The sequence below is a fragment of the Cyrtonyx montezumae genome, unplaced genomic scaffold, assembly GCF_038088225.1.
Source record: "Cyrtonyx montezumae isolate F1298 unplaced genomic scaffold, pur_monq_1.0 scaffold_3, whole genome shotgun sequence".
Taxonomy (NCBI): Eukaryota; Metazoa; Chordata; class Aves; order Galliformes; family Odontophoridae; genus Cyrtonyx; species Cyrtonyx montezumae.
The window spans coordinates 50,937,624-50,965,233 of record NW_027072034.1 but is presented as its reverse complement, the minus strand read 5'-3'; the positions used below and the strand labels follow the sequence as shown (position 1 = coordinate 50,965,233).

Here is a 27,610-nt window from a genome sequence, read left to right as displayed (position 1 = left end):
GGTGGTGACATACTGGTGATTTTGTCAATCACATCTCCTGGAATGTGACGACGTCCATCTTGCCATTTTACTCCTAGGAATTGAATTTCTTGGGCAGGTCCCTTCACTTTGTTCTGTTTAATAGCAAAACCAGCACCCAGAAGAATTTGGATTATTTGCTCTCCTTTTTTAAAAACTTCCTCTGCTGTATCACCCCACACAACAATGTCATCAATATACTGGAGGTGCTCAGGTGCCCCACCCTGTTCCAGTGTGGTTTGAATCAGCCCATGGCAGATGGTTGGGCTGTGTTTCCACCCCTGGGGCAAACGGTTCCAGGTGTACTGAACGCCCCTCCAGGTGAAAGCAAACTGTGGTCTGCACTCTGTGGCCAAAGGAATAGAAAAGAATGCATTGGCAATGTCGATAGTGGCATACCACTTGGCTGCTTTTGACTCCAGTTCATACTGCAGCTCCAACATATCTGGCACAGCAGCACTCAGTGGGGGTGTGACTTCATTCAGGCCACGGTAATCTACCGTCAGCCTCCATTCTCCACTGGCTTTACGCACCGGCCATATGGGGCTGTTAAAAGGTGAGTGAGTCTTGCTGATCACTCCCTGGCTCTCTAGCTGACGGATCAAGTTATGAATGGGGAGCAAGGAATCCCTGTTGGTGCGGTACTGCCGTCTGTGCACTGTTTTTGTAGCGATAGGTACCTGCTGCTCTTTCACTTTCAGTACCCCCACAACAGACGGATCTTCTGACAGGCCAGGTAAAACAGATAGCTGCTGAATGTTGTCTGCATCTACAGCAGCTATTCCAAAAGCCCATCGGTACCCCTTGGGATCCTTGAAATGTCCCCTTCTGAGATAGTCAATACCGAGTATGCATGGAGCCCCCTGTCCAGTCACTATGGGATGCTTCTGCCAGGTTTTACCGGTGAGGCTTATTTCTGCCTCCAACACAGACAGTTCCTGAGAACCCCCAGTCACTCCAGAAATATGAATCAATTCTGTCCCTTTATAACTCGAGGGCATCAGAGTGCACTGTGCACCAGTGTCCACCAGTGCCTTATATCTTTGTGGCTCTAATGTGCCAGGCCATCTAATCCACACAGTCCAATACACTCTGTTATCCCTTTCCCTCCCCTGGCTGAGGGCAGGGCCCCTCTATTGGTTACCTGCAGTGACGGGAGCAATTTCATTGGTGGCTGATCTCTGCTGTAGTTCTCTCACCCGTGCTCGCAGTGCGGGAGTGGGTTTTTTATGCCACTTCCTCATGTCCTCTCCGTTTTCTCGTAAGAAGCTCCACATGGCCACACGTGACATGATGTTACTGCCGTCATTTGCTCGTGCAGAGGGGCGGTTGCCTTTGGTGGCCGAGACTTTCAACAGTTTGATAAATTGCTTCATCAGATTCTTTGCGTCATGCTCGTCTTCATCGGGTGTTTCCAATACTGACACAGGTTCATCCCTATTCATCAGTAATGACAGTTCCTCCAGTATAGTTTTCTGTGTCTCCTTAATCTCACCTACTTCTTCTGCTACTATAGCTGCAATGGAAGCACGTGATGGTGGAAACTGTTGTTCAAAGTTTTGGAGTGTAATAGTCAATTCATAAACTGGGAGTCTTCTGTCTTGACCCTCGAATCTATGGAACATTGCTACCAGTGTACTTGCGTACCTCTCTGGTGCTGTTTTTGAGAGCTTGCGATATACATCAGGTGTGCACCTTACTCTATCAGGATCACGGTCCTGGTGTGGATTGTTAGGGACGAAATTGGGATCATACAGCATCTCTACTACGGCTGTTTCTCTCAAAAATTGGATGCCTTTCTCCACGGTGTTCCATCTTTCCACCTTAGGCTCCAGATCATCTTTGTAAGGGTATCTATCCTTTACAGCCACTAGTACTCGTTCCCAGAGGGTAGCGACTCCATTCAGACATCTGCCAATTCCTCTGTCGATAGCTGGGTCTCGGGCAATGCTTGCCAGTTGGCGGGCTTCGCTGCCATCTAGGGACACGCTGCTGGCACCGCTGTCCCAACACCGCAGCAACCAGGTGACAATAGATTCACCCGAGCGCCGTACAAACTCCTTTCTTGAACCTTGTATTTCAGTCATCTTTAGGGGCCGACGAGTAGTGATAACAGTGACTCCATCATCATCGCTGTCTTCTCCATGTCTCTCACTTTTCTTAGTGGCCTTTTTAGGTGGTGGTGGCGGTGGTGGTGCTGAGGAGGGCCCCTCGCCTGGATCTTCCTTTTTTTTCTCTGCTTCTTCTTCTTTCCGTTCTAGGCGCGAAGATGGCCGTGTCCATTTCTGGCCTTCCACAGGGGCAACCGACACTGATACCGGTGCTTCCTGTGATTGGTCAGGTCTTACTTCGAGGTTTTCATTTTTGCTTTGGACCTTGGTTTGGAAACCATTTCTCTCAAGAACATCAATTATGGCTCGATAAGCACAAGCCAGACCCCAAACAATACATTCCTTCTCAGATCGTCCTGAGTCACATGACTCCTTACCTAAACACTCACTGAATTTCTCAGGATCCCACAGGTGCTCAAGATCAAAATTGCATAACACCGGGGGTCCCCACGCTTCTAATTTCTTTCCTAATTTTTTCCACCTTCCCTGCCATTCAACACTCTCTGGTTTTGAGGAAAGCTTCCTCCACATGATGTAAATTACTATTGCAGAGAGTGCATGCAGAAAAACAGATAACACAGTTGCCGGGCTGACATCTTGAATATAGGTAAAGACCTGAAAAGAGTAATTGGAAACCGTTCCAAATGCCGCATAATCTGTCACGTTAGCCAGGGTGTTTAGGTAGGAGGCATGTAACCCCCTCAGCACACTAAAGTAGCTGTATATCCACACTACTCCGGTGCTGAACGCGAGGAGCTTAAAAAGACGCCAGCATGCTATGAGGTACATGAAAAACCTTAGTCCACTCTGCACCAGATTTACAATGGAGTGCCAATAATGCACTGCCCGCATTCTCCACCAATAATTGTCACGGTGTTGTCCGTGACAGTGACCCAAGGGAAAACCGAGAAAGGAGAGGGGAGAGAAAAAGAAACTGCGTCAGTGGCCGCGCGGCCGCCCGAGCAGAGCCGCGCTCCGGGAGGGGGAGGGGGAAACGGCGGGAAGAGATGGGTCTACAAGAAAACAACGGCACGATCTGAGAAGGAACGGTAACTTTACTAAATCTAATAAAATTGAACAATTGAAAGAGAGATAACAATTTCCAAACCAAAAGCTGTGAGCTTACGCTAAGGAGGACCCGCAGGGGAAGCACACGTGCTGAACCTCCACGGCAGCCCAGAGCAACGCGCCCAGACCGAGCGCCGCCTGCATCCGGTGCGGAGCTCCGCCCCTCCCCTCTGCTGCTCCCCCAGCATTAACTCCTTAACTGCTGCATGATGCTCTGATGTGGAATACCGGCATCAAAACCACAAAACCACAACACTGATCAACATGTACAGTTTTATTATAATGCATGGTGTTTAATATACATTTTAAAAAGTTAAATACAATAAGTCATTCTCAGCTGGTTAAGAGGTACTAACTGAAAAATAAATGCTCACAAATTTCTAAAAATTAATAAGTCAAAAAATTGAGGCATTTTGGATTTCTTATAAGCAAAATTTTCTCTAAATTTTCACTGATACCTGCTCCCTAGGATTCATAACATTAAGGAACTCGTTCACATAAAAACTGCTTTCCATTCTACATTAACAAGATTGACTTTTCAGGCCAGAATCTTTTGCATCATTTTAAGATAAATATTCTAGTAAAATCTTTGTTATGCAAGCATCCTAATGGACCCATAACTCTAGCAGACATTTTCAGTGTCCTACTAATTATACTGTACCTCCTCCTTAAGAATAAATTCAAATAAACTATAACATTCACTTAAACTTGACTGTAAGATGTGATGGAACAGTGATAATGTATTCTGTGCTGCATATGATATTGGATTTCTTGGTAGCTGCAGTAGGTCACTAAACATGCTTGAGTTCAGCTACTGAATAAAGTCATTGATTTTATAAATCCAAGGTAATGCTTATCCATCTAGAGATCTGTGCATAAATGAAAGTGACCTTATAAGACTGTCATGAAGACCTCTAGCATGATTTTTTAAATGAAATTTAATGTAAATAAATAGGAGGCAGAGCTTCTAATTCTTCATAATCTGCAATATATGACGTTGTTGAAAAAATCAGCCATACATTTCACAATATACAAAAATATTTTTATTGAACATTTTCACATTACACATTTTGACATTAAAATTTTTTCAAAGTAAATGTTTTCAAAAATATTTCATAAATATCAGCTAAATCTGTTAATGTGCTTTTCATTCAATTTCCTGGATAATCCCTTTCAAATGTAGAAAGAAAACAAAGCATTGATTGAACAATGTAGACCAGACTGGATACTTTTACCGAGTAGAGTGTGTACTCCGTGTAGCCATCATATCTGTAAAATGGAGATTATAAAAGCTGTGCAAAATATTTTTGATCAGATCAGTGTGAAGCTAAAAGATCTGCTTTTGAAGTAGCTTCCTCAACCTTCAAAATCACCTCAAGAGTGATTTTTGTAGAACTTCAAAAATGCAAAATCAACGGTTCTAAGACTATTTAAAGCTATTTAAAGCCTGCAACTAATAGTGATGTTTCCCTTCCTTGCTCTGAGATTCTGTACTCATTTGGATTGAAAAATGCCACCACTTCCAATTTATCAGTTTTACATGTTTTTATGCTTTTTCCTGTGGCATTTTTCCTAATATTCGGGAAGAGATTTGTTCAACTGTCAACCAGAAAAAACCAAAGGAGTCTGGAACGAGTTCTCCTGTTTCAGTTAAGCAGATGTAGTCTCTGTGACAGAGATTCCATTTCTAACTACAGGCAGAGGATTTGATGTGTAAAACATGTAGCTGATACCCTAATACACTTAGTAGTGGATCACTTGCTTTATGGCCCTGGGTGACATTTAGGATATGAAGTTTCACTTGAGAAATGTTCCAAGACACTGTTGACTAGAATGAATAGCAACTAATACATTATTTCAGTATGAAAGAAAAGTATAAATAGTTAAAGTTTTCAAGCTTTTGACAAAATATCGGCTTCATATATGATTACTAAAAATGACCTATCCATAAATATACTGAATGTAACACTTGTTTTCAGTGTGCAAAACCTTTAGTTATTGAACAGATGTACTTTAAATAATTTCAGATATATTATAGAGATATGAAGAATGTAATTTGTAAAGAAGCAAAGTACTTCACCATATAAATATTAGTTTTGACCATGAAAAACTGTATCTATGAAACAGTGAGGATGTAAATTTCAGAATCATAGTTTCTGCCCCAAAGTATACAGTCTTGCTCTCCCAATTCTGAATTTGGCATTCTTTTTTAGGTAGCATAAAATGTGGAAGAGGGTGAAGGATCATTTCACATGTGGAATAACGAATTTCCATGCTGACAAATGCTGATGCATTATGCAGTTAGAAATGCATAATATAATTATGGAAAATTACATTGCTTAACAAAGAAATAAGGAAAAAGACATGTTTAGATTACAGTCATGGGTTCTTCTGTATTCTAAAATAAATCCTGCCTTGCCTTCCGCACTGTAGAATTTTAGGAAGAAAAAATATATATATTTTAATAAAAATATGTAGAACAATATCTTAATTCTTGGAGCCTAGGTATATGTGTTGCTTTCATCACAGTATGATATATAAGGTGGTGAGAAGAATAATGCAGGAACTTTTCTGTGTCGACCTTCATTTTTGTGATTTGTTATTGAAGGACTTTATTATAAAAGATTTTTAAAGTTATTATTAACTATTACTTCTAATTTTTTGTTTTCACAGCTGGAATAATTGGAGCTCTAGATCACTGCTTGCTTTTTGCCCTCACATTATCTGTGCCATTTATAAAATATGAGCTGGATATTTAGTAAACAGTAGAAAACAAATGCAAGATTTATCCTAGCCTGTCCCTTCTTCTCCCTCACCCCAAAGAAAGTTAATTACTAAACATATGAAAATAACACCAACCTCTCATGTTTGCTATTAATCTAATACGTTCTTTTTTTATATTTTAATAGGTTGATTTGGTAAATATTGGGAGCTCAGACATTGTGGATGGCAATCATAAACTGACCCTTGGTTTGATCTGGAATATAATCCTCCACTGGCAGGTGAGTGGCACCACAACATATTTTCTGTGATATATTTTTATTCCTATACTTACCTTAATTCCATTACTATGCAGCCTCAAACTACTATATAAACACTGACAGTGTAAGCAATGTAAGCTCCTAAATCAGCAGGTTTTATGAGTCTGTTTGTGTATCATCTAGGATATTAAGTATCTTAAGAAGATATAGTAGGTTTCAGCAGCAGCTGTTTTGACTATAATTTCACAGCCAGACATTGCAAGAGAATATATAAAACGGTTATTGTAAGAAAAATGAATAGACACAACCAACATGGATATATAGCTTTCATAATCACTTTTCCTTTAAGAATCTTAGGACATAAATCATACAGTCATAGCATCATCAAGGTTGGAAAAGACCTCCAAGATCATCTAGTCCAACCAGCTACTTAGAACCAGTATTTCCCCCCTAAACCATGTGCCTAAGTACAACGTCCAAATGTTTCTTGAACACCTACAGGGACAGTGGCTCAACCACATCCCTGGACACCCATTCCAGTGCCTGAATACTCATTCAGAGAAAGAATTTATTTCTAATATCTGATCTGAACATCCCCTGGTGCAACCTGAGGCCATTCCCCCTAGTTCTATTGCTAATTATGTCGGAGAAAAGGCCAACATCCACCTTGCCACAACCTCCTTGTAGGTAGTAGTAGAGAGCATGAGTGAACAATCTCCATTCCCTCAGCTGCTCCTCATAAGGCCTGTGCTCCAGAGCACTGACTAGATTTGTTGCCCTTCTCTGGTCATGCACCAGGGCCTCCATGTGTTTCTTGTACTGAGGGACCCAAAACCAAACACAGCACTATATCAATCCTCACCAGTACAGGGGGACAATCACCTCCCTGCTCCTGATGACTACATTGTTTCTAATACATCCCAGGAGGCCACTGGCCTTCTTAGCCACCTGAGCACACTGCTGGCAAGTGTTGATTTGAGTGCTCACCAACACCCCATGGTCCAAGTTGATCTTAGTCCTCTTATCCAGGTCATCAATAAATATATTAAACAGGCTGATAGGCTGCAATTTTAGCTTCTCAGAAATACTGCGTGATTAGTTACCAACTGAATTTAACTCTCCACCAGTCTATGGGCTCAGCCCTTCACCCAGTTCCTTACCTAGAGTGTAGCTGTCCAAGCCACGGGCTGCCAGATTCTACAGGAGAATATTGTGAGGGGCTTTGCTGAATTCTAGCTAGACTGTCAACAGCCTTTCCCTCATCTACCAGGCAGATTACTCAGTCATAGAAGGAGATGAGGTTGGACAGGCAAGACCTGCCTTTTGTGAATGCATGTTGATGGGCCCTGGTCGCTTGGTGGTCCCACACATGCCATGTGGTCTCACTCAAAATGATTTGATCCATAACCTTTCCTGGCACAGAGGTCAGGCTGACAGGTTTGTAGTTCCCTGGAAACTCCTTATCACCCTTCTTGTATGTGTGAGTCTTTTCTTATAATTAAATAATCATATTTCACAATTTCCACAGTCAATATGTCTTTCCAGGAATTATTTCAAAACTCTGAAGAGTTGCTTTCCTAACAATTAACTGAAGCAGATATTGGCCATTTACCTTCTTTTCACTTTAGAGAGCAATGAGGAATTATGTAACAGGTGTAAAAACCAACATGTTAGATGAAGACACTTTGGAAAACAGAGTCTGAGACACCAGGAAAATAAACATTTAGAAATAATTAGCATCTAGATGCTTTGTGTGTTTGTATGCGTGTAGGTTAACAGTCTCTCCATTTGTTCTGGTTCAGGTCCCAAGTAATAATCTAGAAGTTTACTTAGAAAAGATAAGAAAAGATAGTGGAAAACAGAACCTAAAGGATTTTTTATTAAAAACTAAGCACTCCTATCAAAAAATCATGTGTATAATTCATTGAAGCAGGGATAAATTCTTTACTAATTTTACAGTATAAGTTGTAATGAAAGCAACAGAGAAAAGCTGCAAATTGTTAAATCACTTCTATCTCTGTCTCATTTTCCAATATTTTTAGTTTAATTGCATAACACTGCTCTAAATTACTTACTAAGAGCAGATGGAAAATGAGACCTATCTGTGCATCATCTACCAATTATCTTGGAATCACTGTGCTTTAATTTATATGAATTATGGACTGAGATGAGTAGTCGTGTTCATATCTTGATTCATTCACGTTTTTACCTGAAAAGAAGTCTTAAAAATGTGCCTTTGTATTATTAGTACTTACTAACTTTCACATTTTCTCAGCATTCCTCTTAACATATACTTGCTATATACACAGAAGATACACGTTTTCTGGTACAACTGGGTGAGGTTCTTAATGACCAGCATGTGAGCTTAGGGTATGTGTGCTTAGTTGCAGTATATAGGTTCTTCATTTCAAGCTCTATCAGGAGTCTAGTGACAGTGATGATACCACCTGTGGCATCAGCTAAACTATCCATGTATAAAAGTCCAGGGACCATATTTAAAAAGCAGGGATTAATAATGTGACACTCTTGCATATTCATTATTCAGCATTCAAAATTATTCATTTTTAGTTGATGTGTACCATGTCAATCTATTTATGGATCATTAAAAGGAAGTGACCAGCGTGTTCTGGATTTGTCTTTTTATTCAAAATGTTATAAATAGATTCTAATTTGGATACAAGTGAATATCAGTTTCTACTCTAAACAATAGATAAGCTGTGTTTTGCACGAAGACATTATTATATGATAGCGTGGTTTCTGTTTGAATAATGAATAAATAGAAGAAATAAAAAGACAGATTTGTGCATAGGCTTTCCTCTTTTTAAAGAAAACACTGGAGATGTTAGTTTGCTGCATTTTTCCCTAAAAGGACTGAAAGAGTTAAAAGTGAATTTGCTTATTTACACTGATGTGGAAAAAAATCTTTGTTTCCATTTTTTCTTCCAAGTTTTGAAGTGATTTGCATGAATCTAGAACATTTGTGATTGTTCTGATCTGTTCTTAAGTTGATACTATTTCACAATTTTACAATGCTTCTGGTAAACCAAGTCCATAAGTTTCTTAAGAATGTGTCACTTCTTCCTCTTTGTACCATTTTCCTTATTGCAGATGGTTCTTTACAATATGCAGTAGGGAATATGACAAGCTGCTGTTAAGACTAAATTACAAACTCAAGGCCACCAAACTTTTCTGCCAGTTCTTTACAGTTGAGTAAAGTATCCCTTTCCCTATGGCTTGTATCAAGTCTCCTGTAGTTATGATGCAAAATAAATAAATAAATAAATAAATAAATCTATATACACTAAGTGGTTGATTTTATATATGCTATTGTTGTATCCTGTGCTTGATGATGCAGTCCTGCTTTTGCAAATTTGTTCTCTCTATGATTCCCAGAGCTTTCAGTACTGAGAAGAGTCACATAGATGAGGTACACCTGCCTGCATGAAAAAAGCAGATATGAGTTGTGTGTCAGTTAAATATTTTTTTCTTCAGATAAACAGGCAAAAAGCTTTTTTTCAGTTTCACATCCTGCAGCCAGGCTGACATTAGGATAGAACTACAATTATAGATGACAACAACACAGCCTCTTACAAAAATGACAGGCTCTTTGTGCAAAACGTAAAAGTGAGAGAGAAGTGAAGGAAGAAATGTTCATGAAAAGAAAAGTGCTTCAGTGCTAGTCAGAGTGGGTATCGGGATTCTCAGTTCTGGAGGCAGTGCAGCAGAAAAGATTTGCCTCATTCTTGCCACTCTCATTTCTGTTCAGTATGAATCTTGTGGCTTTCTCTATCCCCTGTGGTGATTATGTCCTTTCTTATCTAGCCTGTTTTTCAAATTATTATTAAAAGTTTCACTCAAGTTGAACCATGGTTCTGACTTGAGCACCTGCTGCCTAAGCCCTTTGTCGTACTGAATCTATTAGGGTTTCTATTTCTTTGAAGCTGCTGCCCTCTTCCTCACAGTTCTGTGATCTCAGCCTTGCTGTTCAATTAGCATTTAAACAAAAGAAAATATGACGATTAATTCCTGAATTGTTACACTTGACAAAGAATATCTCTCTTAAGAGCAAAAAAAGATTCTGTATGACAGTATGCAATGGTTTTTTTTGTGTTGTTGTTTGTTTGTTTTTTATCCTAAGAGCAAACCTATTTCCATAAATGGAACAAAAATCCAAACCTAACAGACATCTTCTGTAAAAGTCACAAAGAAAATGCTGAAAAAGTGCAAAGTAGTAGTTATATGTATGAGGGAATATTCCAGAGAGATATATTCCACTTAGCTTTCTCTGAAGAGCTATTAACAGTTCTTGTGTGCTTATTGCAGAGCCTGTACTTTAATTTGGAATTACCATTTTACTTTGAAATAAGTTCTTTAAAATGTGCTTTGAAAGAGTTGAGAGGAGTCTGTCTATAAAAAAGGAATCCATGTAGTCAGAATACCTGAAGTATACTAAATAAAAAATACTAAATCATTCTGTCAGGGCGCTGCCAGACCCCTGTTAGACTGAGCAAAAATGAAAAAGCCTTAATTTCAGGAGTCACATTTTAAATTCTGTCCTACTTCCCTTCATGTCTTGTAGTGACTGGCATACTGAATCTGTGTATCATTCCAATAAAATGTTATGCGTCTGTGTTTTTGCTGCAGGTGCACAGTGTTCCTCGATAGCCTGTACCCACACTCAGGCTCCAGGGCTTCCGGGTAGTCCAGCAGATAGATCAGAAGTTCTTTGCAGCAGTGGACCAGGTGCACGTGCACTGGTTTTGACTGCCCTTTCACACCCAGTGCTGGATGCTTTCCATGCCATCCAAAGTTAAAGGGCTTTTTAGCTCTTATTACTTTGGAGCCTGACCTTTACATTCCTCAGAGTCCAGGACACTGGACCACACCTTCAGTTGCAACTGTTCTGTCTGCCATCTTATCCCCTTCCTTCACTTTCAGCCTCCCCAAAACCTAGTCCACAGCTGTGCCCAGCTGTGAGGTTCCTCAAGCTGAGATGGGTACCTCAAGGTCCCAAGGAAAGTTGCATACAGAAGTACCATGCACTGTGCTTGGTTCACATCTCCTCTACACGGCTTCCTGAAAGAAGCACATTTACCTGGCAACAGCAATGATTGAAGGAGGACTCCCTGGTGGGAAAGCTGGCAGGGCCAGCAGCTCCTTTCATTTCCAGCTGCCTGGAGATGGCCTCTCCCTGCCCTTGTGCCTCAGGCACAGGTGCCTCATTGCTTTCCTGAATGATGAGAGGTAGCATGCCTGTTCTGTTCGTAGCTTTCTGTTTGCTACTTTAATATGTTGGAAGTTACCTGTGGTGGTGTTTACAGTGCCCTTTTCCTCTTTCTATTCAAAAGCAGTTTTTCTTATCACAATGGAATAGAGCCATCCCCCAGAAAGAGCAAGTTTTCCACCAGTTTGAGTTTCCTATGCCTTAAAGCTTTGTTTCCTGTGAGAATATTTGACTTTAGAAAGGAATGGTAACAAAGAAATGAATATCAAGGGTCAACCACCAGCAAGAGGTAGAACTTCTAGGTGCTTTGAAATGGTTGTAATTTTTGAGCCTGGGTGCTGAGGCAGCTTATTTCAGGGTGGAATCCATCCAAAAGCTCTTCAGGCTGACACACACACATCTCTAAGTACTGCTTTTTCTGAAGAGGACCTCTTAACTGAGAAGCCTTCAAAAAGTTTCTTTTAACCTCAATTCCAGCCTGCTCTTTCCCATTCAGCTGCTGAATCACCTTGGAGTCAAACCATCCCTCTTGCAGCACATTCAGTGCCCACAGCAGTGCAGGGTGCTGCTGCCAGCCCAGAAGGACAGAAGGGATGAAAGTGCTCAGGAAAACAAGGAGTTTCCCAGCTGCAGAAGGGGAATTATTCACTGTTTCTCACTGAATAGGGAGCGATCTAAATCTTCAGGATGAGATCAGGCCCTTTTACTTTGTTATTTTAAATGCCTGCAACTCCCCAAGAGACAGCAAAAAATCAGAAATTTAGCAGTCTTCTGTAGAGAAATGCAGGAAAATTAGAGTAAATCTTTATCTGCTGGCAGAATATTAAACTCATCAAGATGAGTTTGAAGCTGTTTACTCAAAAGTAGAAAGAAATGGAAAACTTCAGGATGCTTCTCTTAAAATCAAAAGCAAAAAAATCAAAAGTTTGCCTGGATTCTTCTGAATAGTTACCTCTTTGGCAGCCCATTGCTTTATTTTATGGCTAAATTATAGTTTCACACTGATCATAATTTACAGATATTTTCTTTTACATCAATGTCAAAGCAGACATTTGATTTTATCTTTGCTACAAACTTCTATATTTTTTATTTTTATATTTTTAATTTGTGTTTTTGCATACATTCAGCTATAATAAGAATATTGTATTTTTCAAATATTATGGTTTACTTCATATATTCAGATACACCTGTACTCGTGGACACAGGAACACGACACAAATCCAAAGTGAACAATGTAATTGTAGCATGGACATTTTTCCATTACCACCATCAGAATATTTTGTAGACTTTCATCTTGTTTAAGTGTGGTGTAATAGATGTCGCACTTGAAACTTTTCTTCTTTTTAGCACCTGGATTCAATGAAAACAAAATTTTATATTTTTGTATTTAGTAAGTATTTTGTGTGGAAATACAAGAGTTGGATCTCCTTGCTGAAGACTGAAAAAATAAGAAGAAATTAAGGATACCCAAACAAACACATAAAGCAAAACTAAATAGCGTATTTACTAATTTTTCCAAACTCTTTACCATAGAATGTTGTTATTCTTATCTTTATAGCTTTGTACCATTGTCACTGATACAAATTACAGCAGTAGACCAAAGGCAAGAATATGGCCTTAGAATTTAATAGAGGATCAGTTTCTTCTCCTCATCTCAGAAATTAAGAAATTACAAGGTTAATTTTATACCTGTCTCAAAATGAAAAGTTGAAGGCATTAATGATAGTATGCATTTCAGATGTCAAAACAAGAGATTGTTTTAGTAATTCATATCTCTACTCAATAATTTATTCAGGTGATTGGACTGATTAGAGTCAAATGAACAAGCAAACTATCAGATTGGATAGTAAAATGATACCTACTGTTTTTTTCTGCAGTACCTTACTAATTTATTTTATGTGTATATATATATATATATAGTTGATTATGATTTGGGATTATAGGTTGTCTATTATATTACAGGTTTTATTATTAGAATGTGGTCAATCCTTGTCATAAAGGAAATAGTGCACTAACTAGATGTTGTTTTCTGACTGATATTGGTTGCTGAGCAATACCAGTGAGAATTGTAAAGAAATGCTTCGGATGAGTCAATAAGGAAAAACAACTCTATAGTTAAATTTTATCTTAGAGATCTTTTTTTAAAAGTTACTATGCTTTCCAAGATATATGGGGAGCACAATGATTTCAGAGGGAATACTTTACAAGAAAATAAATTATGAACTTCTCTTTCACCACTACAGAAGTTGCTAAGAAATATATATGCAGCTACACTGTATCAAACTCCAGGGAAATATTTTAGAAGCCCTAGAATTAGTTGTTCTCTGGAAAGTAATAAGTAGAGATAGGTGAGTAGTCTCTGAGGAAAGAGGAATATTAACTATTTCTGAAACAAAATTCAAAACATGAAACATATACGATGTTCCTTTAGTATGTGCAGTGAAATTAATTTTTTATCCAGATATGAATATGCAAATAGTGTTTAAATGCTGAAATAGAAAATATTTTGCTCTCTGCTGTTCTTATTTATCTTACCTTTGTACTTATTTCAACTTTGTTGATGAAAGAATGCTTTTCGGCATTTCATCGGTCTTTGTTATAACATATTTTATTAACTGAGTAGGTATTTTCAGAGCAAAGAAAATGACAAAGAGAAATGCTGTTTCCATATTCATTCTGTTCCTCTAAGTAGTGTGTGCAAATGTATCTTCTCTGCTTGCTCGTGGAGCACTTCATGTGATACATGTGGTCATTGGTGGTGATTGTACCAAGTGTGTTGGTGATGGTGGACAACTCAGTGTCAGTTGTTTTTAAGTATTCTAGCTTTATCACTATCATTATACTGTGACATTAAGTATGTTCTAAGTATATTTGGTTACCTAGGAGGTTATTCTTCAATGCTTATACCGAGGCAATTGAAGTTTTTGGGTGTCAAAAGAAGATTCAGCTTTTAATGAGGAAGTTCAGTCATTGATGAGATTGTATCTTTTTTTGCAGGTCAAAGATGTAATGAAAAACATCATGGCTGGACTGCAGCAGACTAACAGTGAAAAGATTCTGCTGAGCTGGGTCCGTCAATCAACTCGTAATTACCCACAGGTCAATGTTATCAATTTCACCAGTAGCTGGTCTGATGGATTGGCTTTCAATGCACTTCTTCACAGTCACAGGTAGGAAAAATAACTTCTCATGGTTTCAGTGAGTTTGCAATAGAAGGCTCTAACAGGACTTCAGGATGGTGTACCTGTTATGTGGTTTTTGCTGTCTACTGTGTACATCCAGTGTCAGACTGAAAACCTTGCAGAGGAAGAGGATCTGAGTTTTTCTATAGTGTAAGTGAAGATTCTCAGCTCAGATCCTTTCCTGGAATTTCCATGTATAGCAAGTTGAGAGTCTGATAGAGGATCACAGGCTTGGAAACTTTTGAGAAAAACAAGCGGTAGATCCAAAATTAAACCTTTGAGGTTGACCTAGAGGGAAAACATTTTCCTTTAGGCACCTAGAGAGACAGAATGTAGTACTTGTTGAAAACCGGTGGCAGTTGCTGGATTGAAAGTATGGATTTGCCTTGAAAAAACAGGGCTGGAGAAAGTAGCCTTTGTTTTCAATACCTTTTATGTTGTTCCCCAGCTGACTTGAGTATTCTCCCTCTCTTAGTAGTGGTCTTGTTCTGGTCTATGCTGTATGAAACTTTATCTCTAGAGATTCAAAGTCCTCTAGTGGTTCTGTATACTTGAATAAGGGAAAGATGCAAGCTACTCTATTTTAAAAGTTTAGCTAGTGGGGTTCTTGGCACTGCTGGTTTCAAAGCAACACTTATTTTGAGAAGTAAAAAGCCTCCTATCTGCCTTGCATACTTCTGTACCTCTCACCTGAAGAGGATAGACCTGCAAGGCAGCTGACTGCTCCAGACTGCCCATTGAGTTTTTGAACAAGTATGAATATGTTCTATTTAGCAACAGATAATTAGAATTACAAAAAATAAAAATAAATAAAAAAATTAGTACAAGCCGATTATTATTTTTTCAGTTGCTAAAAGCCTAAAATAAAATTTTGCAAAACATTTCCAAAAGTACAGTCAGAAACTACACATCTTTAAAATTCAATAATGGAGATCTACAGGTATTTCCAGAATTTTTACTAGCTCATGTAACTGTTTTTGAATGAAACTATGTGGTTAATATCACTGCTGTCACAGTGATACCACTTTGCCAGTTGAGTCCACTGTTCTACCCTCTTAGACATATTGTTAGACTGTATCTTGGGTAAAGTGCTTAGAGAATTTCATCTTTTACGTGACTCTGAGCATCTAAGAAGTTCATGCTTTGCATTCAGAGTTTGATACATCTACAAAGCTCTCCTACTTTTGTAATGGTGATTGTTGTTGGGGTTGATTTTCCTTGGCAAATCAACCACTTAATTGTATAACAAAAAGCTCATTAACAGTCTGATGAGATACATGCAGATAATAATTACAAGATCATGACTTTCTCAAACAAATTCATTTTACTTTGGTAAATACACGGCTAATGTTACATTTGTTACTACTGAGATGAGTACTCAAAATGGTGATATTTCATGGTCAGTAATGCTCTTCATTTGTCATATCAAAGTGTTGGTTTATATTTGTCTATTAATAACTCATTTGTAGAGCTAATTACTAGCTACATCATTAGAAGAATGTAGCCTTCTTCAGGCTAATTAGTTTTAGAACAGGCATGTGTATTCTCTCTTTTTGATCATACATGCATCTTAGTGTATTAATTTTAAAAGAAAGCTCATGAGAATGCAAATTTATTATTATTTGGGAGAAGTAATCAATGCAGTTCAACAAAATCTTTCCCTGGATCTTCCAGGAAATGGAGTGCTATTTTCACTATACTGTGAGCGCTGAGAAGGTGAAAACTGAATGCTTATCCGAGGTTACAGCAAATACAAATATATCTCTAGTCTCTTTGCGTATCACCATATTCTTATAAATTACTCTTTAACTGTTGTCAAGAGTTTCAATGTGTTAACAGAGGCACCATCCCTAGCGCTGTTCAAGAAGCGTTTAGATGAGGTGCTAAAGGATTTGATTTAGTAGTTGGGTAGAGATAGTGATAGGAGGATGGTTGGACTAGATGATCTTATAGGTCCTTTCCAACCTTATGAACTTATGAACTTATGAACTTACCCTTCATTTTACATATATTATAGATTGTGAAACTGGGAAGTTTTAGTTTGTTTTATGACATTTTGATTTTTCCTTCTATATGAAAGATCACGGAGCACTGTAAAGTGTTATAACTTGTTTGAGGCAAGGAGAAGATTTTCAGTTGTTTTTCTTTTTTTTTTTAAGGGCCTGAAGTAGTTCTTTGCTTTTCCACAATAAGTAAATAAATAATGATAATTAAAATAAAACCTGTTGAGTAGTAATTTCAAAGTAAAGCAATAAATGCCAATGTAGATTCTCCAAGTTATTTTATTTGCCATAGTTTACTTTCACTGCAAAATGAACAGTCAAGACTTCTCATCTAGTGATGAAGTCCTTAGAAGGACATTTATAAATAACAGGATAGTATCAGATTGTTCTAGCAACAACAAAAAACTTGTCACCAGAAAATTTCACATATTTTGATTCTGTGTTCAACTCACTAGTTCTTCAAAAAATGTCATTCAGTATACAACAGGTGTGTTTTTTCAGGAGACAGCTAAGTAAATAAAAAAAATATCTTCTAGGGGTATTAATGAAGAATGTACTATTTTGAGCTACTTTCCAATCACTTTATCCTGTCCAGCTGAAGTGGTACAATATTGATGATATGCCCAAGTGCAAGTCCACATATTTGGGTATGCTTCAGAAGGCTGGAAGGTACATTGGGGCTGCTATTAATCTTTATCTTATTCTGACATAATTGCAGTGAGCATTCTTCTCCAGGAATTAGTACAATCATGTAGGAAACTGCAAGTGTGCATTCAAATTCTTGGAGGTACGTCTCCATTAACTCCAAGATGCACTAGTTGTCTTCTTCTGAACTTTACTAATCACTAAGTTATTATGCAGATGTCTCTGAGGAAGACTCAATGTTCTCTGTTGCCCCAAGTCAGTCATTTTTCAAGTGAACTTCCTGCTTAGTGTGTCCTCTGTATTGATTTTCAGTGACGTTGCACTTTATGCTCGGAATGCAGGAGCCCTGAACTGGCCTTCAAGACTCAAGATGCAATCAATAAAATAGGTGTGCTAATGCACGCTGACTGTTCATCTACCCTTATCCTATAAAAGAATAAAAAAACCTTTTATAAGAAGACTTGGCAGTTACTTTAGCCAATTTAAAATGCACTTCTTAGGTGTCAGGGTGTCTTGGCTTTATGCTTAAAGTAGACAGTTTGAATGTAAACCTGACAAAAGGTGTTGAGCACCAGGTATTATGAAACTCCATGTTACCCACATCCTATGTTTTATTAATACTTAGTATTTTAAACACTAGAATTAAAAGCCATCTAAACAAAAACACTTTTGATTTAAGCTTGCTTATTTTCCGTTTGTTTTTTTTTGTTGTTGTTTCTCTAGTTCTCTGCAGAAGCGAGGGAAGATTTCTTTGATATTATTAGCTATTTCTTCCTGATGTCTACATAAATCAGTCTCTTAGAATATGCAAACATTACATTTTCACCCTTCTTCACAGTGACGGAGCACTGGCACAGGCTGCTCAGGGAGGTTGTGGAGTCCCCTTCTCTGGACATGTTCAAGGCTTGCCTGGACGCCTACCTGTGCAACCTTGTCAAGGGAGCTGCTTTGGCAGGGGCATTGGACTCAATGATCTCTAGAGGTCACTTCCAACCCCTGCATATCTGCGATTCAGCCATTTCCTTACTCAACTCAGCTCCATTTCATTTGCTTTCAAATACAGTGCTTCATAATATTTTTACTCAAGTGCAAAGAATAGTATTTTGGAGAAAGTAGTAAGATGTTTGTTAGAATCAATTGCTATATTTGATGGTTAGTCCTGTGGTGTATCTAAACCACACCAGTATTTTAACAGTTAGATTTTTCTTCTAAAAATATTTAAAGCCCTTTTTTATAACTGCATCAAAATAACCACTTGACCACATCCTGTGTATTGCTTCATTTGGTATATTGGCTGAGTGCCAAAGTTTTTAAATTGTAGTTTGCTAGAAATAGATTTAATTAACCTTCTACTGCCAGAAAACATTACATATAATGGGGGGTGGGGAGGGGAGGAGGATTTTAGATATGCTGCTCAACTGTGATTTTGAGAAAATTAACTCTTTTGCAAACTTTACTTTTTGCAGTTCACAACAGATAATTGAGAATAATTTAGAAGGAAATGCACGTAAACTGTAAAACAGAAAACTTTATGAACTATTTATGTTTATAGTAATTTTGTATCTTTGGTTTATCCTTCAATACCTTTCATGTTCAACATCAGTTTGCAGCCTCCGTTATATTTTTGTTGCACCAACTTTGTGAACAGTTCCTTTTGAGGGGAAAGGAAGAAGAATGTCAGGAGGAGGCAACTGTAGATGAAAATGGGAGATTGTTTTACATCTCTTCTTGGTTTTGATATTAACACACTCTGAGGGTGTAACTAACAATGTATTCCTTGTGTCCATTTGGCCTTCAAAAAGAGGGATAAAAAGCATGTCAGCCTGTCTTACATCATATTTGAATTGCTATGTGTGTCATTCAGTTCAGATGCTGGATAGTGTTCTCCTCTTTCAACATGATTCAAAGTGAGTGGTTGTGTTAAATGAGAACAGACACTTCAGTACAGAAAACATTATATTCTCCATAACTGAAGTCAAGGAATGAGCACATTGGAAAGTTGCTTTACTTTGGTTAATCTTCTGTTTCTTCAACTGTTATGTTTTTTTGTATCTGCATTCTGAAAACTTCCTAGGCAACACTAATAGAATCAAAGAATCATAGAGTACACCAGGTTGGAAGGGATCCAGACGGACCATTGAATCCTGCTCCTGGCTTAACACAGGAATACCCAAAAATCAGACCAGATGTTTGAAAGCATTGCCCAAACACTCCTTGATCTAAAGCACTCGGGGCCATGCCCCCTGCCCTGTGCATCCTGTGCCATGCCCACCGCCCTGTGGAGCAGAGCCTGTCCCTAACCCCCAGCTGCCCCTCCCCTGACACAGCTCCATGCCGTTCCCTCGGGCCCTGTCACTGTCACACAGAGTGGAGCTCAGCACTGCCTCTCTGCTCTCCTTGAAGAGCTGCATCCGTCATCAGGCCACCCCTCAGCTCCTCTGATCTGAACTGAACAAACCCAAGGACCTCAGCTGCTCCTCATGCATCTTCCCCTCTAGACCCTTCCACATCTTTGTGGCCCTAAGTTACTTTTGTTTGTGATTCAGGTGCAAAAAGCTCAAGTCTGGAGAGAAAACAACAGCAAACAAAACACAGCCCTTTTGGACAGCCTTGCTGAATTCCTATAACAAAGTATGCATAATACATAAAGTCTCCTACTCAGAAATCCTTAAAATCCCAAGATATGGAAGGATTGAATGCTGTTACCTGGGAAGTGACTGGTGGCATAGCATGAAGCTTTAATCTCATCTAGTATGCTTCCTTTTACTTTGATGATTGATAGTAATGAAATAATTGCATGCTTTAATGAAACAAAAAAAGCCCAATCCCTATCCTGTCATTGGTGATATTTTCATTTTTCTTATCTAATATTTTCAGTGAGAGCTGGTTGGCTTCTTTTTTGTATTTGGAAGATCTTCAGTGAATATTATGGATTTTATATCTGAATGAATATTCTCCATGCCTTCTTAAAGAGAATAAAGGAGAGTAAGAAGCAAGTGTTAAGCACTAAATACATATAATATGCTGAGAGAGATACTCTCAGTAGTAAGCTTTCTCTCATAGTGTTTTATCCTTTTGTTATTATTATATTGTTGTTGTTGTTTGTTTGTTTGTTTTTGATCAGATATTTCTAATTCCCTTTCTCTCGTTTTTCAAGAGGTTACTTGGAGTAGATGTTCCCATTTGTATAATCATCATGTCTCTAGGGATATTTAGACTCTATCGCACTTGCTTTTAATACTGAGATTAAGAAGCAGTGCAGCACAGGTCTCTTGATAAAGCTACAAGGGTACAACAAGTGAGCTTGAGTTGCATATTTTCAGAATATAAACTCAGGATATGGTTCTGTGAGCAGTCTGTTCTACATTTTACTGACTAAACAAGACAGTAGCTGTTAAGTAGAAATGTCTCCCTAGAAATATAAAGATTATAAAATATTTTGATGAGAAGTCAGTTGGGCTGCAGTTGAAACTGACCTTACTCCTCCAGGCTCTAGGTCACAGTGTTCTTCCCATTGTTTCTTGTAATCTTTTTTTTTCTTTTCCTAAGAAAGAGAAAGATCTTGGGGAGATCTTTGTCATCAAAGTTGCTTAAAGATATATCTATATATGTATTTTCAATCTGACCATTTAATCTGGATTTTGAAGAGGAAATAAGTGTTATTTATTATTGTCCTCCTTCCTTCTTTAGAACACTTGTTCTTAGGCCAGCATTTCACTGTCCTAAGCTGTTTCTGCTTCAGGATGGCAGATTAAGGAAAAGGAAAGTGGCATTAAAAGTAATGGATTTTCCTGGATAGAGAAAACAAGAGCTTGTGTTCAATAGGCTGGGGGAAACGTGAAAATAAAAGTAATGTTATGAAGATGAATTAACTTCAACTTTAATTGAGAAAATTATGAATGACTAACTGTGTGTACTGAGTGAATGAACAGATCCCAAGAAATACTGATCTTTTTTTCTTCAGTCTTTACAAACTGTTTGTTGTTGTTGTTGTTGCTGATATAATTTCTGTATCTGCACTCATGAAAATTTAGCGTTCCATTTTTTGACTAAGATTTAGCAAGTTGTCTCTGAGGGTTTATTTGAGTATACTTTGGAGGTGTTTCTTAAAACTGGGAGCTGCAGCTAGTTGCAGAACTGTGTTGGAATTGCTCCAGGGAGATCTTATTGCAGTCAATTTGTTCATAGTTTCTTAACCATAAGTAAAATCAGAAACACCTGCAGAAGACGGCAGTGAGATTATGCTAGTTTGAATATCGCAGGTATATTCAAAGTTTTCAACAGCTGTTTTAGCTTGCCTGGACTAAGTAGTGTTCTTGTTAAAAGCTTCTGTGGTAAAGTTCCTGAAGTCATTGAGTGACTGCACTATTGAATACAAGTACCAAATTAAATCCATGACCAGTATAACATGAGCACATGCTATATATGAACTGGCAAGACCATAAAGAATCCTAGGCCAGCCTTAAAACACAATAAACAACATGACCAGATTTAAGAAAATCAGCCTTGAAAGTAAGTGATACCGCACTGTGAACAAAAAGATCAGTGTTGTGACCAATAGCTATTAGACTACTTTTTAATGATGGTTTTGTTTAACACATTCTGGTAAAATCCATTGTTATCTCAACAAAAGTGGGGTTGAACTTGATGATCTCTGGAGGTCCCTTCAAATCCCTATGATTCTGTGAACAACTAAAAAAAAATATTGGTGCATGATCAAGGTTTTCTCCTAAAGCCCGAACATAGCATTATAGCAGACGTTATGAAGAAAATCCATTCTGCCACAATGTAAAAAGGGAGCTTATAAGAAAGATGGGGAAGGAGTTTTTTTTCTAGAGCATACAGAGACAGGATAACAGATTCAAACTGGAAAAGGATAGATTTAGATTGGATAGGGAATAAATTTTTGACAGTTAGAATGGTGAGTGAGGCACTGGCACCATCAACCCAGAGATGCTGTGGTTGCTCCACACCTGGAGGTGTTCAAGGCTACGTTGGATGGGGCCCTGGGAAGCCTAATCTGGTGGAAATTGTGTCTGGCCATTTTAGGAGGCTGGAACCTAGATAGACTTGAAGGCCTTTTCCAAGCAAAATCTTTTTATGATTCTGTGACTACATATTATATGTATATTCATAAATATAATATAAATACAGTCAAAACTTGATTCTTTTCAATGTGAGCCATCCATGATCTTGTGATGGACCTCAAATAAGGTCAGTGCTGTTTTAGCTGATCAGCTGGTGACTAATTGGAGTTAAAAGGTTCAATGTTTCCTACTTCTTCCTACCTTTTATTTATTTATTTGTTTCTTTTAGTATGTATAAGCCTTTATATTTGAGAGGAGTGAACACTTCCTAGCTATACATGCTTTGCTTTACTACTTGTCAGATATGAACCAAGTTGCAGATGTGAGAAGTGGTTTTCTCTCCATTTCTATGCTTTGAAAAAAACACAGAGAGGGCAAGTAAAGGCTGAGAATCAGTAATCCATTTGATTTCTATTCTGTTCTATTTCACACCTGCTTACCCCTATATTTAAAACTCTTTAGCCATTAGTAAGCATTCTGTTTCACTGTTGTTTCATGGATTTCTAAGAACTATTTGCCACATACTGCAATTCTTAATTTTCTAGGCTGTAGTATCTCCTAAAGTCATTCTTGGCCATATTAAACTGTATATATACAAATCAAAACATCTAGAGACTTTGTGCCGAGAAGCTGACATTTCAAACTGCCATTACAACATCATCATCTAGTGATGGTACTACTGAAGTGTATGCTGAAGTATTCTTTCAACAAAGGGAAAATCTGTAAACTACTGTGGGATTTAGGAGAGCTTTTTCAATTTTTTTTTTTTAATTTGTTTTTAAAAGTCATTCATAAGATTCATTTTATCAGAGTAGTGTTGCTGTAGATGGCTATATATACCTTTGACTCAGCTTGGAGTCTGTGCTGTCATCTTTATATTTTTATTTTTATTATATTGAGAAAATATGAGACACCTGCTATTTGTTTATTGAATAGCTCTTCTACTCTTGTAGTTGTGTCTCAGTTCAAGTTTTTGCCATCTCTAGTAAAAGAGATACACCGAGAAGGTGGATGACATTGAATATCTAAGATATTTTTGATGGTGACTGTAGTTTCAAATGTTATTGTGCTTGCTTAATGAAGTCCAGACTGGTTAGAAGAAAGCATGGTCCTATACATAAAATCCTGTCTCATGAAACCTGCTATGATTATGTGAAAACAGTGTCCTGCTCAGAGGAAGATGTATGACTGGAACTTGAAATCAAATGCCTGAAAAAATATTTGGAGTGGGGAAGCAGTCCTTCAGATACTTTGGTTTTCTTTCCTTGTCCTAAAAGCTTTTGTCACTGATTATTTTTACAGCATGGTCTCTGTAATGCTTTTCCAGGACATCCATGGAGAGATTTCAGGAAATTAAGAGTAGATACTTCTGTTATTGCTAACTTTGATGGATGAGCTTAGGCATTCTATGACATAGGAGAGAAAGGAGTTAAATTTGAGAGAAAAAGTGAGGAACATCTCTATGACTATAGATAGGATGTAGTGGGACAGTGGGTCAACCACAACAACAGAGCAGCCATTTTCTTGCTTTGTGCCCCCAGGGCAGATCAGAGAATAGGAAGAGCTGAAACAAGAAAGCTTGTAAGTCAGAATAAAGACAGTTAAATAAATGAAGGAAAGTAGAATGGAAAAACAAGTGTTGCAAATGCAGTAACTCACAACATCCCACAAGCAGATGGATGCCCAGCCAGTCTCTAAGCAACAACTGCCTTGGAGGACAAAACCCCAATCCCCATCTTCCTTTACCCCAGTTCTTCTTGCTGCACACATTCTGTAGTATGGGTATCCCTTTGGCCAGTTTGTGTCAGCTGTCCTGTCTATGTCCCCTTACATCTTCCTGCACACATCCAGCTTACATGCAGGGAATGGGGAGGGAAAGAAAAGCCTTGATACTCTCCGTGTAAGTACACCAAAAGCCAAAAATAAATAAATGAATAAATAAATAAATAAATGAGGTGTTCTCAACAATGTGTGAACCACCATTCCAAAACACAGCATCATGTGGGATGCTATGAAGAATGTTAACTCTATCCCAGACAGATCCAGTATCAGGAGGATGCAAGAAATTTTGCAGACATAATCTGCATTTTGAAAATACTTGTATTTTGGTGCACAAACCAGTCTCTGAGATCACAAAATTACTACATCAATAATGAGAAACAGAGAGGATAACCTCTTAAGATTCCTCTTCCATCAGCCTCCTGTCTCCAGACAAATTTAATATTTTGAAATCTTTCTGAATTGGGAAATGAGAAATTAATGGCAATAGTCTCCTCTTAATTAATATTTTAAAACCTCAACAAAATATTTTATAAAAACTTAATTGTTTCTCTGTAGATCACTCTCCTCTCAGAAGAAATCGGACAGCAAGAGCACATGGCTAGGAAATTAATGCTACATAAATATCATTTTTCCTTTGCTCTCTTCAAGTTATTACAGTTTGATGTACTTACGTTTTTGCCATCTATTATAACTATAGGAGTCACTGCTTAAAATGAACTTTTAAATTTAATGAACGTGTAAGTAAATCATTCATAACTAATGACAATATTGCAATTTGTTTAGATCATATTTGATTTATCAGTAGGTAAAATTATATATTTATGTGTTTTGTTTCAAACATCGTGTCAAAAACACAAATGGTGCAGTTGTTTTTCTTTATACTGTCTGCACATTAATTATTGATGACCTGATTAGACTATTAGACTTGTTTTTTCTAAAATGCATGATGGCGAATTTTGATCTGATAGGTAATTCTAGATGAAATGCCAAAAATCATGCTGTATTAATGTTCTTTATATTGCAAATACTGTAATTTATAATATAAGTACTCAGATTTTGTATCTCAGCTGTAATTCAGTTTTGTTGGCGCCGTCTTTTCCTGTAAGCACATTTAAATTGTGATGTAGGCCTTTGGCTCATTTCAGCTAAAACTTATGACTGGAGTGTAATTTTGTACTCATCTGAAAAGTATGTGTTTTTCTGAAGGTTTTGGTATAAGAAGTGGAGTGTGCAGTTATACTGCATATGTTCCCACATTATGATATGCTGAACCTGTCAGCCAATTTCAATCAGATATAGCAGAGAGTTGACAATCTCAGCAGCAATTACATTCTTAGACTTGTAAAAAACTGGAGACTGGAGAGAGGAGAAAGGCTGCAAAATAAACACAGTGGTTACTTGTCCTGTTTGGCTTGCCTTGAGTTGTTCTCAGTGTGAACAGCCACAGCACATGATTCTTCTCACCCATGCCCAGAGAGAGAGTGAGCAAACCTGCTACAGGAATGTAGGTAGTCACAGAACCAGAGCGATATGGTAAGAAACAACTGGTTTGGGGGAGTGAGGCTGTAGACCATTGGGAATTAATGAAGAGTAAGAAAAGTTCTTAATGTGTTGAAGATGGATATGGATGACTGTAGGCCATGCATTAGAAACCCATCTTCATTAATTCTAACACTGACTGAACAAGTTCTTTCATTAAGTAATTTAAAAGGTAGTAGCTGACATTGATATATTGCAGGAGAAATATATAATTTAACACTCAAAAAAGAAGAAACTGATCTTTCCTCTTTTTTATTTTGTTTTACTTTATTTTTAATTAATTACTTTATTTATTTATTTTAGACCGGACCTGTTTGATTGGAATGCTGTTGCTTCTCAGCAGTCACCTGTGCAACGATTAGACCATGCGTTTAACATAGCCAGGCAACACCTGGGCATAGAGAAACTCCTTGATCCTGAAGGTCAGTACAAATCATGTTCTTTGCTCTAAGTGGATACTCGGTTTTTCCGTGTGTTTGCATGTAACTTCTTTGCACAAATATTTAATATTTTGCAAGATTGAATCATAAACTGAAGACAAGATCTTTGTTAATACTTAATAACAGTTAATAATGTTAATTTTGCTCCCTAATGACATAAGCCCTCTCTACGTGTGCATGCTCTAAGGCAAATTTTTGGGTCCGAAGTTTTAACATGTGCATGTTGATATCAAAGTATTTAAATAAGAAGCTCATTGCTTTTCAGTAATTAGACCATGCAGATCATATCTTATGTAGATTCAAACTCTACATATTTGTATCTAGAATTGTGAGTCTTAATTAATTTTAGTGCTTGATTGTAGATATTTTGCTTGAATATTATCATTGTCCTAGGCTTGCAGTATTTTTTATTACTGATAATAATGAGATTCAGCTTAACTCGGTAAGAGGTGACAGGAAAATCCTATCTGTCTTTTCTGCTTCCTTATACAGTCATGTTTGAAAGAGTAGTTACCGGTGGTCATCTTTAGTATTTTCTTGCTTGTGCTTTTATATGTATTTATCCCATCTTTTTTCCATTCTGTGGTCTGAGTTTCCTACAATCTTCCTGTTAAGCCATTAGTAAATCTAGTTTTCAGTGTTTGTGGAATTCGTCCTCAGAGGCCTATGTCATAATGGACTTCTGGTAGAACAAAACAGGAAAATGTTTAATTCAGTCTGAAACCTAGCACTGAGTCTCCTTATGTTTAAATAAAATAGAGTTTGCCTCAAGATTGAACTAATAACCTTGTATCCTTTATATTGGCATAAGAGAAATAAGAGGAAAAATCCGTATATGTAGGAAAAGAAAGCCAACCATATTAGAAGTGGTGGTATAATTTCAGACAGTGCTATTATACTCAGTGGAATTAAAAGGAGAATCTTAAGTAACACTCACAATTGGAGCATCTAGTAAGGTTTGGGAGTCAATGAGAGTTATGTCTTGTATGTTGTGAAATAGTTCCACTTAAAAACTATAGTTTATAAATTCTGGATGAGATTAAAGTTGAACAATTGGTTTTGCAATGGAATAGATACAGCATCAGTAGTTGGTTGAACTTTCTTCTTAAAACACTTTAATGAAGAAGTTATTTTCTGGATGCAAAAGTCACTTTTCATTAGTGCACATTGTATACTGCTTTGGCAAAGATAACTGCAGTTGTTTAGCAAACAGTTGAAAAACTCTTAAACATTGGTGGTTTTCCAAATGTCTGCTGTAATTATTTGCTGTTCAAATCTGTAAATTGTGGTGCTTGCCACCTATTTTTTTTTTACTCCAAATTAATAAAATGAAAGTAAAACAAGCTTTTGAAAAACAACAGGAATTCTGTATCTATTTGTAAACTCCTGAGAATTTGTGCAACTGTAACGATTTTGTTCAGTAATACTGTGTTAATCTATTTAAAAAAAAATAAATCTGAATTTATATACCGACTGAAAAATAGAATTACTGGTGCACTATCCAGTGGGGAGTCTTTTGTGAAGGTTCCA

General features: G+C 37.6%; 1 protein-coding gene across 10 annotated transcripts in view; it reads left to right on the top strand.

The window, feature by feature from the left end:
- Window positions 1-27,610, top strand: part of DMD (dystrophin) — a 961,436-nt gene that overhangs the window by 192,062 nt on the left and 741,764 nt on the right. For all 10 annotated transcript variants that reach the window (XM_065741536.1, XM_065741534.1, XM_065741531.1 and 7 more), the window contains exons 5-7: window positions 6,107-6,199; window positions 14,400-14,572; window positions 25,944-26,062. In XM_065741536.1, coding sequence (XP_065597608.1) covers window positions 6,107-6,199; window positions 14,400-14,572; window positions 25,944-26,062 — 385 coding nt within the window. The remainder of the gene's footprint in view (window positions 1-6,106; window positions 6,200-14,399; window positions 14,573-25,943; window positions 26,063-27,610) is intronic.